Source organism: Sycon ciliatum, chromosome 3 (assembly GCF_964019385.1).
Source record: "Sycon ciliatum chromosome 3, ocSycCili1.1, whole genome shotgun sequence".
Classification (NCBI taxonomy): domain Eukaryota; kingdom Metazoa; phylum Porifera; class Calcarea; order Leucosolenida; family Sycettidae; genus Sycon; species Sycon ciliatum.
In genome coordinates, this window is record NC_088645.1 from 6010707 (window position 1) to 6022720 (window position 12014).

Sequence of the window (12014 nt, forward strand, 5' to 3'; positions counted from 1 at the left end):
ACCACCAGCAAAGATGCATCATGTATAAGTACAGAACAGTCCCTGAGTTTACTCACAGCATGGCACTGTCTGCAATGCAGTCTGCAATGCAGTCTGAAATACAATCCATTTTTACCTCAAGCTCTCACTGAGAACATGGTAGTAGGGAGAAGAGAAGGAAATTCAGTACCGATAATTATTATGTTTACGGAGGGATAATCATAGCGGGTACAGCCATGGAAAATAGAAGGAAATGGCGGAGAGAAAGTCCGTACAGAAAACAGGGCTAAAGAATAAACAAATGCGTAGATCATGCAATGACACACTGCTTAGACACAGCAGTGTTTGGAATGATCTGAAGCGAATGATAGTCTGCTGGCATACGTGTGCCAGAAGCTGCATAGCCCTAAAATACATTCTGGCCAGACATTGCAGTTCTCTCAAGTTTGCTGCCGAAGCAAAGGGAAATATCTGTCTGCAGTGCATACGCCGTGTGTGCAGAGTCGTACACGCACAGCACACAGAAGGCTGGGAGTAAATCAATGTGAACATAGTGCAAAAATAAAGGGTTATGAAACTTCTGATGGAGAGAAAGACAGCATACTGTCCTATATCAGTATGTACATAAAGGGGCAGACATGATAAAGGGGCAGGCATGCTAAAGGGGTAGACATGCTAAAGGAAAGCATACAAACGACACCCATTACTCAAGCAGTTATCTTGTCTGCACACAGCACTCGCACACGCCCTCGTAATAAGACACTCGCAAATAGCACTCGTACACCACACTCCCCACACAGCACTCGCACACCACACCCGCACACGGCACTCGCACACGGCACTCGCAAATAGCACTTGCACACAAGGTGTATCCGATGTGTACAAGCCATTCAACACCATACACCACCCAGCTTCATTCTCGCATGACATGCATGTACACACACACTGCCTGTCCTGACACATGTACACACACACACACACACACACACACACACACACACACACACACACACACACACACACACACACACACACACAAACACACACGCCTGTATGTCGGACAAACTATTGCTGCCAGAAGAAGCAGCATAGGTACCGAGACACTCACAAGCATATGCGTAGCAACATCGGGTACCACCAACACTACCCTGTTCACTCACAGACTGGATTCTCGACTTGCATTGAGATTGTCGAGATGTTCCAGTACAAACGCTATAGTGCGTTGACGCACCAAGCTCATCTGACTCTCTCGCTGGTCAAGACGTCGCTGCAGCTCATGAACTTTCTTTTGAAGATGCTCATTCTCCATCATTAGGTCATGCACTCTCTGCAACAAAACACACAGAACAAAATACAAAACAAAATTACCAAAGTCTCTTTGTTCTTCCTTATTTTATCCATGATAACATTGGCTCACCATCTGAATTCAAAGGTCTCCAGACCAAACAAAGATCAATACGTGTTGGTCTGCACAGTATTGTTGGGCTGGTGATAGCCTTAGGGTGAAGGCTCAGGGTGACGGCCGGGTCCTAAAAAAGACCTTGGCAAATTCCGTCGCCAGTACGCAAAGACTGATATGCTCACAATGCCATGCCATTGAGGTTACGAGAGATTCGCAGCAGAGACCAATGTAAGAACATGCAGTTCTCTACGCCACTGACATAATGGTATCAGGGGGCGTCGGAAGGTATTTTGGTGTGGTACGGTCAGCCATCTGAAGTACAATTCGCTCGTGGGGAAGGGGTTGTTGAGCCAAAAAGTTTGGAAGTTTAGAGCCCAGATTAGTGTGTTTTATAGATTCACGGGATGGTACCTGGGGGCAATAAGTGGCACGATCAATACCGTAGTGACCATACCGTATTCGACGCCCCTGGACCGTATCCCCAAAACTAATGTTTCTATTCTCATGCACCATGATGCTTGTGATCAGCTCACTGGATACGGTGTGATAGCGGATACAGAAGGTAGACTGTAGAAGGTGGTGCATGACCAGGTATTGCTCAGCGGCAATGCCCACGTACCCCCCCCCCCCCCCCCCCCTCCACGGAGGTTTGTGCCATGACAACTTGACATTTCCAGACTAGCTGCACATCTCTTCTTCCAGTTCTCTTTCTCCAGTGCATGGTTGGGTAGGAACAAGACGTTGGGTACAATCAGCGAGAATACCAGCAGAACAAACAACATGGCCGGTGACAACAATTTCCTTCATCCAGCATTCCAAAGCCTCCGCATGTGATATAAATCTTACTGTAATTATCTCTGCCATTGGCCACAGGCCATCTTGAGAACAAATATTTGAAGCAGTAACAACTATGTTGGCTACGGTGGCAGCTACAGTACAGAAGTGGTAGTAACAGCAACCATGGTGAAAGTGACGATGACGGAGACAATGACAATGACACTGTGGCTGCCAATGGTCTAATCAATGAAGACTCACCGTTGTGACTTCATCCTGCGTGATCTTGCCGGATGTCAAGCCCTGCTGGAGATCACTTACTAACTGGATGGTACTGCGTCGCGTCGTCAGCTGAGGATGGCGCTTGGTGCCTAGCACAGGATGTACAGCACGTACACACACGGACATGCATACACACACACACACACACACACGCGCGCACGCACACACACATGCACACACGGAAACAGATAGAGAGATGTGTTTAGAATGAGCAAGTCTGTACATTTAGTAGTACTGTCTGTACCTGAACTGAATACCAAGTATGCAAGTATGCAAGTATGCAAGTATGCAAGTATGCAAAGCAGGGCTCAACCTTGATCTTGCTCAGACCACTAGGGCTCAACCTTGATCTTGCTCAGACCACTAGGGCTCAAATTTGATCTTGCTCACACCACTAGGGCTCAAATTTGATCTTGCTCAGACCACTCTCCCAGAAATAAACCTGAAGTGTCCAGTCAGAACTCAAACCAATGCGTGCCGTGTAAATATCCACCAAGCTAGCAAAGCAATGGTGTGACTCTGTATCAGTTCATAGCATCCTCAATTGAGCTGATATACATGCCCCTTCGATAGCTCAGTTGGTAGAGCGGAAGACTGTAGTGTGCGCATCACTGAGGTGCGCAGTCATCTTTAGGTCGCTGGTTCAAATCCGGCTCGAAGGATTTTTTCTAATTTTTCTTCACCCAGTACTGTAACATTTCCGATAATACAACCGCCTGCCATGCTCCATATCAACTTAGTGAATGCATCATGAGAGATACAATTTTGACAGGAGCACGCACTTCAGTCGACGTTCTTTTGCCACAGTACCGCTACTGTAACCAAAGCAACGATTATGTGACATTTTAGAACGTAGAATCCATACCAAGAAAGAGCCACGTGTGTGTGTGCGTGCGTGCGTGCGTGTGTGTGATCCCCCGGTAGCCTGATTGGGCAGGGCACCGTCCCGGAAAGAGGTGCTGGGTTCGAATACCGCTCGTGGATCCGTCTTTTGCAACAATGGAATGTTGCAAAAGAATGGATATGATTTCCATAGTAGTGCACACTTTAGTCGACCTCTTCTTTTGCAACAGTACCTCTGCTGTAACCATAGCAACAATCACGTGACATTATAGAGAATAAATTAAAAATGCTCACCTGTATGGTTGTTGCCAGTAGCAACCGCCCCATTGCCGCTAGCACCACCACTACCTGCACCCTGCGGTTTCTTGGTGAGTGTGCCCGTGTCAAAGCGATGACAGTCGATCACTATACGATCTTGACAGTGTCGGTGGCAGTTGATGCAACAACCTATGGTTAGAGAACAAAACAGCGTGAAGAGCGTACAGCCATTCATATACATGTACAGTCAACTTCGCTAATAACGACTGCGGATATAACGACAATTCGCGAATAACGACAGAATTTCCATGCCCAGAGCTAAGTCCCATCCAATAGACCATTTGCGCAAATAATAGTAGGGGGGCCGAAAGGGGGCAAGCGTACGCGTAGGGGGGCGTCAGGTGACCCAGCGCTGCAGCAGCGTGCATGCAGCAGCGCTGGGTCAAGCAGACAAAGTACACACTTTCTTGCTGGTTTTGTTTTTTTCGAGTAGACAGAGCTGGTGCACAGTCGAGTCACACGGTCATGGAGGGTGAGGACGGCAGAGTCGGTACGAGTAGTGTCGGAGAGCTGGTAGAAGAGGTTCCTCAGCCTTCTTGGACTATAAAGCAGCTGAGAGATTATCTACGAAAGCAGGGTGGTTTGTTGACAGGACGGAAAGCGGTGCTACTTACGAGGTCGTTCATACGGGGCTTCGTCGACTGATTTTTTTTACCTACACTCACTCACGAACTGCGCGTGACATTTGTTCTACATCCAGGGCGTTATTCTACAAATCCAATCCCGAAGCACCAAGAAGCAAGCGGTCGACCCGTGATGCAGCTCCCGTCGCCACGCGCACTCCAGCACCAGTATTTCCTGACTCTGGCTGGACCCAAGACAGATCGAAACTTCCTCGTGTAACAGCGTCCACGATCTTGTCGCCTTTGCTGCTTACTGGAAAGCAAGTTCGCACCAGTGAGAGCCATGTACTCATCATCAGGAAGCCGCTAGATCGGGGACACGAGCTGTATTTTGGTGGATACATTCACGATGTTAGTGTGTGCTGTGTGGAGGCCGAGATTTTTATCGAAGCCAAGTGCTGGGCAACCCAGAAAAAGTCTACCAAGTACAGCTTGCGACTTGTGTTCACAGATGACGCCAAAAATGATAGTGCTGTGCTGGATTTTGCTGTTTGTGTGAGGGCTGTGTTGCTGGTGGAGATGGTGGGCTCTGCTCTCATGTGTTTGCTGTGTTACTGGTGCTTAGATTTTGGATTTCAGTTTTGGCAGCCTCCGACACGATACTCAAACTCACTCTCACTTTCTCCTCGCCGCGGCTTCTTGGCTTTTGGCTCGACATCGAGCCTCTTTAGTAAAGAATGACGAACAAGTGGAGCACTTCGACGATCCGCAGGAGAGGGTCTCTCGGCTGGTGGTCGCCGAAAGGAGAAAACACTGGGGATGCTTTCCTGCTTCAAACGACGATGCGGCTTCCCAGAAGCTAATGCAGGCAGCCCGGGTAGATCTGGATGGAAGTCTTTTTCCCTGAAATGTTCACTGCAAACAACAGTGCTGGATGAGATCGTGAAATGCGCTCCCTCTTCGCGCTTACATGCCTGCACCCATCTCGCCCTTAGGTCGGGATCTTTGGGATACTTATGAAAAGACAGATCTCGTTGATCTGATCGGCGATTTGAGCAGCCAAACACAGAGCAGTGGTCGTGCGATGGCATCGTGAGGCGAAGGAAAACTACCGACTGAACTACAACCAAACCATTTCAAAACGAAAACAAGAAACACCGTACCCACGGCCACCGGCACCAACAAGCACACGAAATCTCCGTGCAGTACACCACGCACGTACACGCTGTACTTGCACTGTGCAGTGTGCACGGTCGGTCCACGCGCGATCTCATGCACGATGGGGCCCCCCTATAGACCATGCCTTGCCCCCTTACGCCCCCCTACTTTATTTTGTCAAATGGTCTATTGTAATACATATAATGAGACTTCGGGTATAACGACACTTCGCGAATAACGACACTTTTCTGATGCCCCGCCGAGTGTCGTTATAAGCGAAGTTGACTGTACGGTAAAGTAGCACAACCTTTCCCCGCCAGATCCTGTAAAACCGGAAAGTCTAGCGAGTCACAAAGTCTAACGTTTCAACGACCAATTTTTTCGTTATTTGAAAAAACGTTTTCGCGCGGTCGGTTTGAGATGTCTGTGTAAAGATGTGCATACAGATGGGTGGCCAGGTAGCCATTGTTGAACTTTCTGCACGTTATCATGCCAAAATGACAAAAACGTTTTTAAAAACGTTTCGGTCGTTAAACTTTCCGGTTTTACAGTACAACTTCTTTAGAAATAGTATCTTGTAGTATCTGGAAATATTTTTTAAACAATGAAACCATTGAGCTACCACCTGGTACTTACTCAATACCTATTCCACCAAACACATATACAACACACAAAATACATTCGACAATTTACGCAATGAACAAGGTGATAATAATTATATGCGTTGTCCATGACAATCAAAACCCAGCGTCGTCATGACTCGGGATGATTCAGGGCTGGCCGTGACGTAGCACTTCCAAGCCCTTTTGGAACATTCCACTTGGCAAGTCACACATCAACTGCACACACCCAAACAAAGGCTTACTCTTGCATCTCAGACCTTGTTTCACCAGACCCCAGAGCTGCATAGTACACAGGAGTGCAGGCACACACACACACACACACACACACACACACACACACACACGCACGCACGCACGCACGCACAGAGCACACACACACGCACAGGGCACACACACACACACACACACACACACACACGGGCACACACACACACAAACACACACACACGCACACGCACAAATACAACTGTTGCTAAGACCTGGTCACGTGGGCCTCCTCAGTGGAGAGGCAAGAGATGTTCAGAAGACCTTGGAGATTGACTCAATTGGCTTTTGAACGAACAGTGGCCGACAACCTCACCACCACATCCCCAAACTAGGGTGTTCTACGAATAGAATGTATACGGATCTTGAAATCAATACAGGTGGCAGGTACAACAATACACCTTCAAGCAGGCAAGCCGATGGAAACAGACCCAACAAATGAACCACTATCTGCAATGCACGCACCCACACAGCACTATCTGCAATGCACGCACCCACACAGCACTATCTGCAATGCACGCACCCACACAGCACTATCTGCAATGCACGCACCCACACAGCACTATCTGCAATGCACGTACCCACACAGCACTATCTGCAATGCACGCACCCACACAGCACTATCTGCAATGCACGCACCCACACAGCACTATCTGCAATGCACGCACCCACACAGCACTATCTGCAATGCACGCACCCACACAGCACTATCTGCAATGCACGCACCCACACAGCACTATCTGCAATGCACGCACCCACACAGCACTATCTGCAATGCACGCACCCACACAGCACTATCTGCAATGCACGCACCCACACAGCACTATCTGCAATGCACGCACCCACACAGCACTATCTGCAATGCACGCACCCACACAGCTGAGCCAGGGTATCATCACAACACGACGCACAACAGGACGCAACACGCTGAAGGAGAAACACTTAAGTACATGCAGATAAGAAGACCCGGCACGGCAGCAGCAGAACTGCCTGATAAGAGAAACACTAGTAGCTATAGTGAGAAGCAAGGGATGTGGCCTTGCCCGGGTGGCTCAGCCGACGGGTTCATGACATGCCCAGGAACCAGGAACCAGGTAATTAAACTGCACCAATGTTGTCAAGCACATAGTGTTGTACCTACTGTGTATCCATACACAGGCGCGTGCCCCGTATGGGTTCCTGGGTGCCCGGAACCTCCCCCCCCCTTTTTCCGCTCAAAAATGCAGGATTTTGCTTCATTTTTTGAAAAATTTCCAGGGGCCCCCGGAACCCCCCCCCCCCCCCCTTTGAAGGGCACCGCCGCAGGCGCCTGTGTATGGATACCAAGCAGCCTGCACAGCAGCTGCCGGGAACCATCTTAAAAGCAGCCGATACTAAACCCCCTGTACCATTTAAACCCCTGTGCCATTAAACCCCTGTGCCCACATTATTATGACCACTCCTGCCTTATCCATGTGTCCCTTTCTTTTTTACATTTATTGGCACCTCAACACCCGAGTTCAATCATCATCGTTATCAATATGACCATCAATGTTAGTCCTTGTCACATGCCCACCATTGGTAGTCCTTAAGACCGATGACTTACCAGACCTTTGCAATGAGCACAGTAAGCAGGTGAGAAGAACGTCGTCTCCACAAAGTCATGAACAAAGCTCTCGCGCAGCGCACGCATGAAGTTAACCTTCTTGAAGTACGCCAGCATTTCCTCCCGACTCAGCACACCGTCCCTGTACACAAACACGCATGCAAATACAGACAGACAGACAGACAGACAGACAGACAGACAGACAGACAGACAGACAGACAGACAGACAGATAGACAGCCAAACAGACAGACAGACAGACAGACAGACACAGCCAAACATGTAAGACACCATACAGCAGATCTCATTGTTTTTGGCTTGCAGCGGCCATAACAGTAGATCTACAAGTCAGCAAGTATCCTTATACTAGATCCAGACCTCCATAAAGGGATGGAGAGTTAAAGTACGCACAGTACAGACTGCTACTAGTGCTGCGATGAATACAATACATTTATTGAATACAACCATGCACTGACTGTGACATGGAGAGGCTGACACTAACAATCATCATCATGCATCATGATGATACACCACTAGACTAGCAGCAGCTCTACTTTGAGCTTCAACCAGTTTGGCGCCATTGATGACATACATTTACAGAAAGAATAGCACACATGCCGCCATTGCACACAGATTACACATGCACAGGCAACGCTACAATAACAAACGGACTCATGACATGGCTTACTGGTTAGCATCCAGGGTTTGGAAATTCTCCAGGAAGACAAAGTTTGAGCGAATCGACTCAAACTCCTCCATCGATATGGACCCACTCTTGTCGATGTCATAACGTTTGAATACAGACTGCAATTGAAACAATGATAACATTACAAGAACAGCAACGACAACTTATTGGCGATGGTGCCATCGTGAGAATAAAGAATTCAAACAAAAATATGACAAGGGCGACAACAGCAGCGGCAACGAAGATGACAATGAAGACAAAAACAAGAATACCAGAAGCAGCAGCGCGGCAGCAGCAGCAGCAGCAGCAGAAGTAAGCGAACAACGACAATGGCAATGACAACAGCAACAACATTCCCAGTGAAGGAAACAGCAGAGCATGGACAGCATTGTCCTCAGCAGCAATTGAAGTCTCTACAGTGGGGCGTTCCACGCCACCCCAGCTACCGCAATGTCTAGAGCTGTACTCTGTACCACCGTGAGGACCTCAATTACTGCAAGAGAAGTATGCACAAATCTCAGGAACTAGTCTAGCACAAGTAAGTTAGTTAGAAACAGTCCGAGAAACGACCATGCGTAGTGTATGTAAATATCTATTATGCAAGCAGGACTCCACACACTCCGATATGGATCCAACTGATGTTGATCGTGAAAGTCCAGTGTTCAGCTGCATCATGCACACATTTCATGTGTATCACAATATGTTCTGTGCATGCTCAGAGTTCACTCACATCCACCATAGCCTCAATGTATGCATCCATGGTGGATCTGTCCACTTGTACGCTGCTACTCTGCGTCCACACTTGAAATGGAATCACATTCTGTGGCTCCTGAAAAAGAGGTGACAGAGGGAGAGGGGAGAGGCAGACAGACAGACAGACAGACAGACAGACAGACAGACAGACAGACAGACAGACAGCCAGACAGACAGACAGACAGACAGACAGACAGACAGACAGACAGTTCAATTAACAGAGCAACAAGAAATCGGCAAGGATAGATTTCATCAGATTATATCAGTTTGATACAGAACAACCAGACTGACTAGCTACAGGTTTGCACTGGAACATGTCTATATGTTTTGTTGTTGCTCAGAGTCTCATTGTGTTTGCCCACTCTGGGGACAACAACTTATTGTATGAGATTGGACGAAAACATTAGCCATAAAAATCCAGAGCAACAATGAAAATCATTGCCTTGTTACGCTGCACGCTCGTGTCCTTTAGCTGTGCCCTCGTGGTATGGAGCACTTTTGAAGGTAGTTACCAACTTAGCTTGGACACACCGACTAGATATGTATGCAGAAGACGAGAGCACAAAGCATTCCAGCTGAAAGGAAGGACAGTGCAACATTGTGATTCTTTGTGTTACCTTAGCTTCTTTGCTTGTCTTGGGCTCCCGGTCCAGCGACAACTCATACAGGTCTTTCTCGGTATAATGAGGCTGGAAGGACAACTGCAGATACCAACACACCATGTATATACACACACACGAACGTGCACACACACACATGCACACACACACAAACACACACACACATGCACAAACACACACGCGTGCACACACGCGTGCACACACACACACACACACACACACACACACACACACAAACACAAGCTGGCATGTGTTGGGCCGATATTTAAAGATGGTACAGGATCAAACAAGTCGAACTGAAACTTTCGACTGTGCTCAGCTGACTCCCCTCCTGAAATACTTATGCAAACAAATAGTATACAAACATTCCCAATGAGTCTGCCGGCTGTCCATGAACACACAATCAACATACGCCAGTGACACATTCACTGACAAGCAGATGTGCGCATCGTTCAAGCAGAACGCCACAACGCCACGCTGCATACCACCCTAAGGATGAGGATCTGGAGGATTGCTACGGCTCAACGTGAAACTCTGAGTTACGAGCCTTACGACTAACTGCTCATCGTCGTCTTGTTGTTTGTATATGCGGATTGTTTGCTACAGCAGAGCACTTAACGTAGCTCTATACGCTGTATCTATACAAGGTAACCAAACACTTACACTAACAACATGTACATATACATGTAGAATTATAGAAAAGTAAACAGGACCAAGGAACTACAAGTTATGCTCTAACTCATGTCCACTAACCGGCGCCACCAGTTAGTCCATCCGAGTCCACACGTGTAGAATGGAAGAGTAATAACCTAGATTATGTCCTGCCCATCCAGGGCTCCGTTCAGCAGCTTAGCAATGGCTTGCCAGCATCCACATTCTTAGCTCTGTGCAGATTCTAGTCCAGATAGTACTGTGTGTTTGGGACTGGCGTGCTCTGATGCTCGGATGTAGATAAGCTGCCTTGCTGCATATGAGTGTGCTGCAGGGCTGGGCGACCAGCCAGCCACCCCAGTATCCTATATCCTATACTCCATTGGTGCATGAGCGTGCAGGGTGACTTGCCAGCCACTCCTGCATTCCGTACCCAACAATCTACTGGCGCATGTGTGACGACAGATGGTAGAGTGGATGAGTGAATAAAGTTGGTAGGGTGGAGGAGTGAATAGGGATCGTAGAGTGGAGGAGTGAATAGGGATCGTAGAGTGGAGGTATGATGATGGGTGGTAGACGGTCACGAGTGTAGATGTATGAATAGGGAACAGGTGGTCACGACTCTCTAGTTACACATGCTTCCTTTCTCTCCTTCCTGTGTCCTTCGCTTGAGTGATTGCCTTGCTTGCGGCCGTTGCAAATCTAATCCAGTTTGATGACAAGCTCACCGATCGTGTCCTCTTTCATCGCACGACCACCTGAGGCAGTATGGTGCAAGGTAGGTAGGCAGGCTGCGTGTACTGGCGTCATACCTCTAGGCGCTTTGTGAACCGAGTCCGTCGACTTTTACAGGAAAGTGTCGTGTATGAACTGCTTGTGAATACCAAGGGTGACAACTTGATGATGTACATAATTATGTACATTATGTAGATTGACATCTGTCGTGACTCCGCTCCATCGTAAATGCTGACACCCACGTGCAAGCAAGTTGACCTATTAATTATTTTAGTGCAAGGCTGTTCTCACTAGAACCCTCGCAGCTATCACAAAGCTTTGTTCGAACATGTACGGCATTCAAACATGGCTTAGAAGTTAGAACGCTCCACCGTGACACCGAGAAATTGTTTGATGTAGCTTCAAGCTCTAAACCAACAGCTGCTGCTACAAACAAAGAAACTTCACATGTGCACGCGCGCGTGCACACACACACACACACACAGCAAATCATGATCAATCTCGGCATACTCAGTACCTAGTTCTCATACCTGCAACACCTTGAGCAGTTCCTCATCAACTTCAATGTTGGGTGGAATAGACTGCCAGCGGTGTAGACTGTCCAGTAACAGACCAAAGTGCTGAAGCTTGGCAAAGTTAAACGAGCGGTCCGGTTCTTCGCCCACTTTGTTTGGCATGGCAGAGTCGACGGCGACAAGATCCTTCAGCACAATGCCTTAAATAGATGGTTGTAAACACGAAACACAAAGGGAGAAAAGGTCATGGCATGCATCTTATCTAG

At 47.9% G+C, this 12014-nt stretch overlaps 1 protein-coding gene and 1 non-coding gene across 2 annotated transcripts in view; one reads left to right on the plus strand and one right to left on the minus strand.

Annotated features, from left to right (window-relative positions):
• Positions 1–70: 70 nt before the first annotated feature.
• LOC135811261 (RAS guanyl-releasing protein 2-like) overlaps positions 71–12014 on the minus strand; it is a 27216-nt gene continuing 15272 nt past the window's right edge. Inside the window, exons 8-16 of the mRNA XM_065324471.1 lie at positions 11764–11950; positions 9845–9928; positions 9205–9303; positions 8478–8593; positions 7792–7933; positions 6185–6221; positions 3575–3727; positions 2417–2526; positions 71–1306 (exon numbers count right to left, since the gene is read on the minus strand). Coding sequence (XP_065180543.1) covers positions 1136–1306; positions 2417–2526; positions 3575–3727; positions 6185–6221; positions 7792–7933; positions 8478–8593; positions 9205–9303; positions 9845–9928; positions 11764–11950 — 1099 coding nt within the window. The 3' untranslated portion in view covers positions 71–1135. The remainder of the gene's footprint in view (positions 1307–2416; positions 2527–3574; positions 3728–6184; positions 6222–7791; positions 7934–8477; positions 8594–9204; positions 9304–9844; positions 9929–11763; positions 11951–12014) is intronic.
• Trnay-gua (transfer RNA tyrosine (anticodon GUA)) lies at positions 3001–3099 on the plus strand. Its single transcript has 2 exons — positions 3001–3037; positions 3064–3099. It is a non-coding gene; the product is annotated as a tRNA-Tyr (tRNA).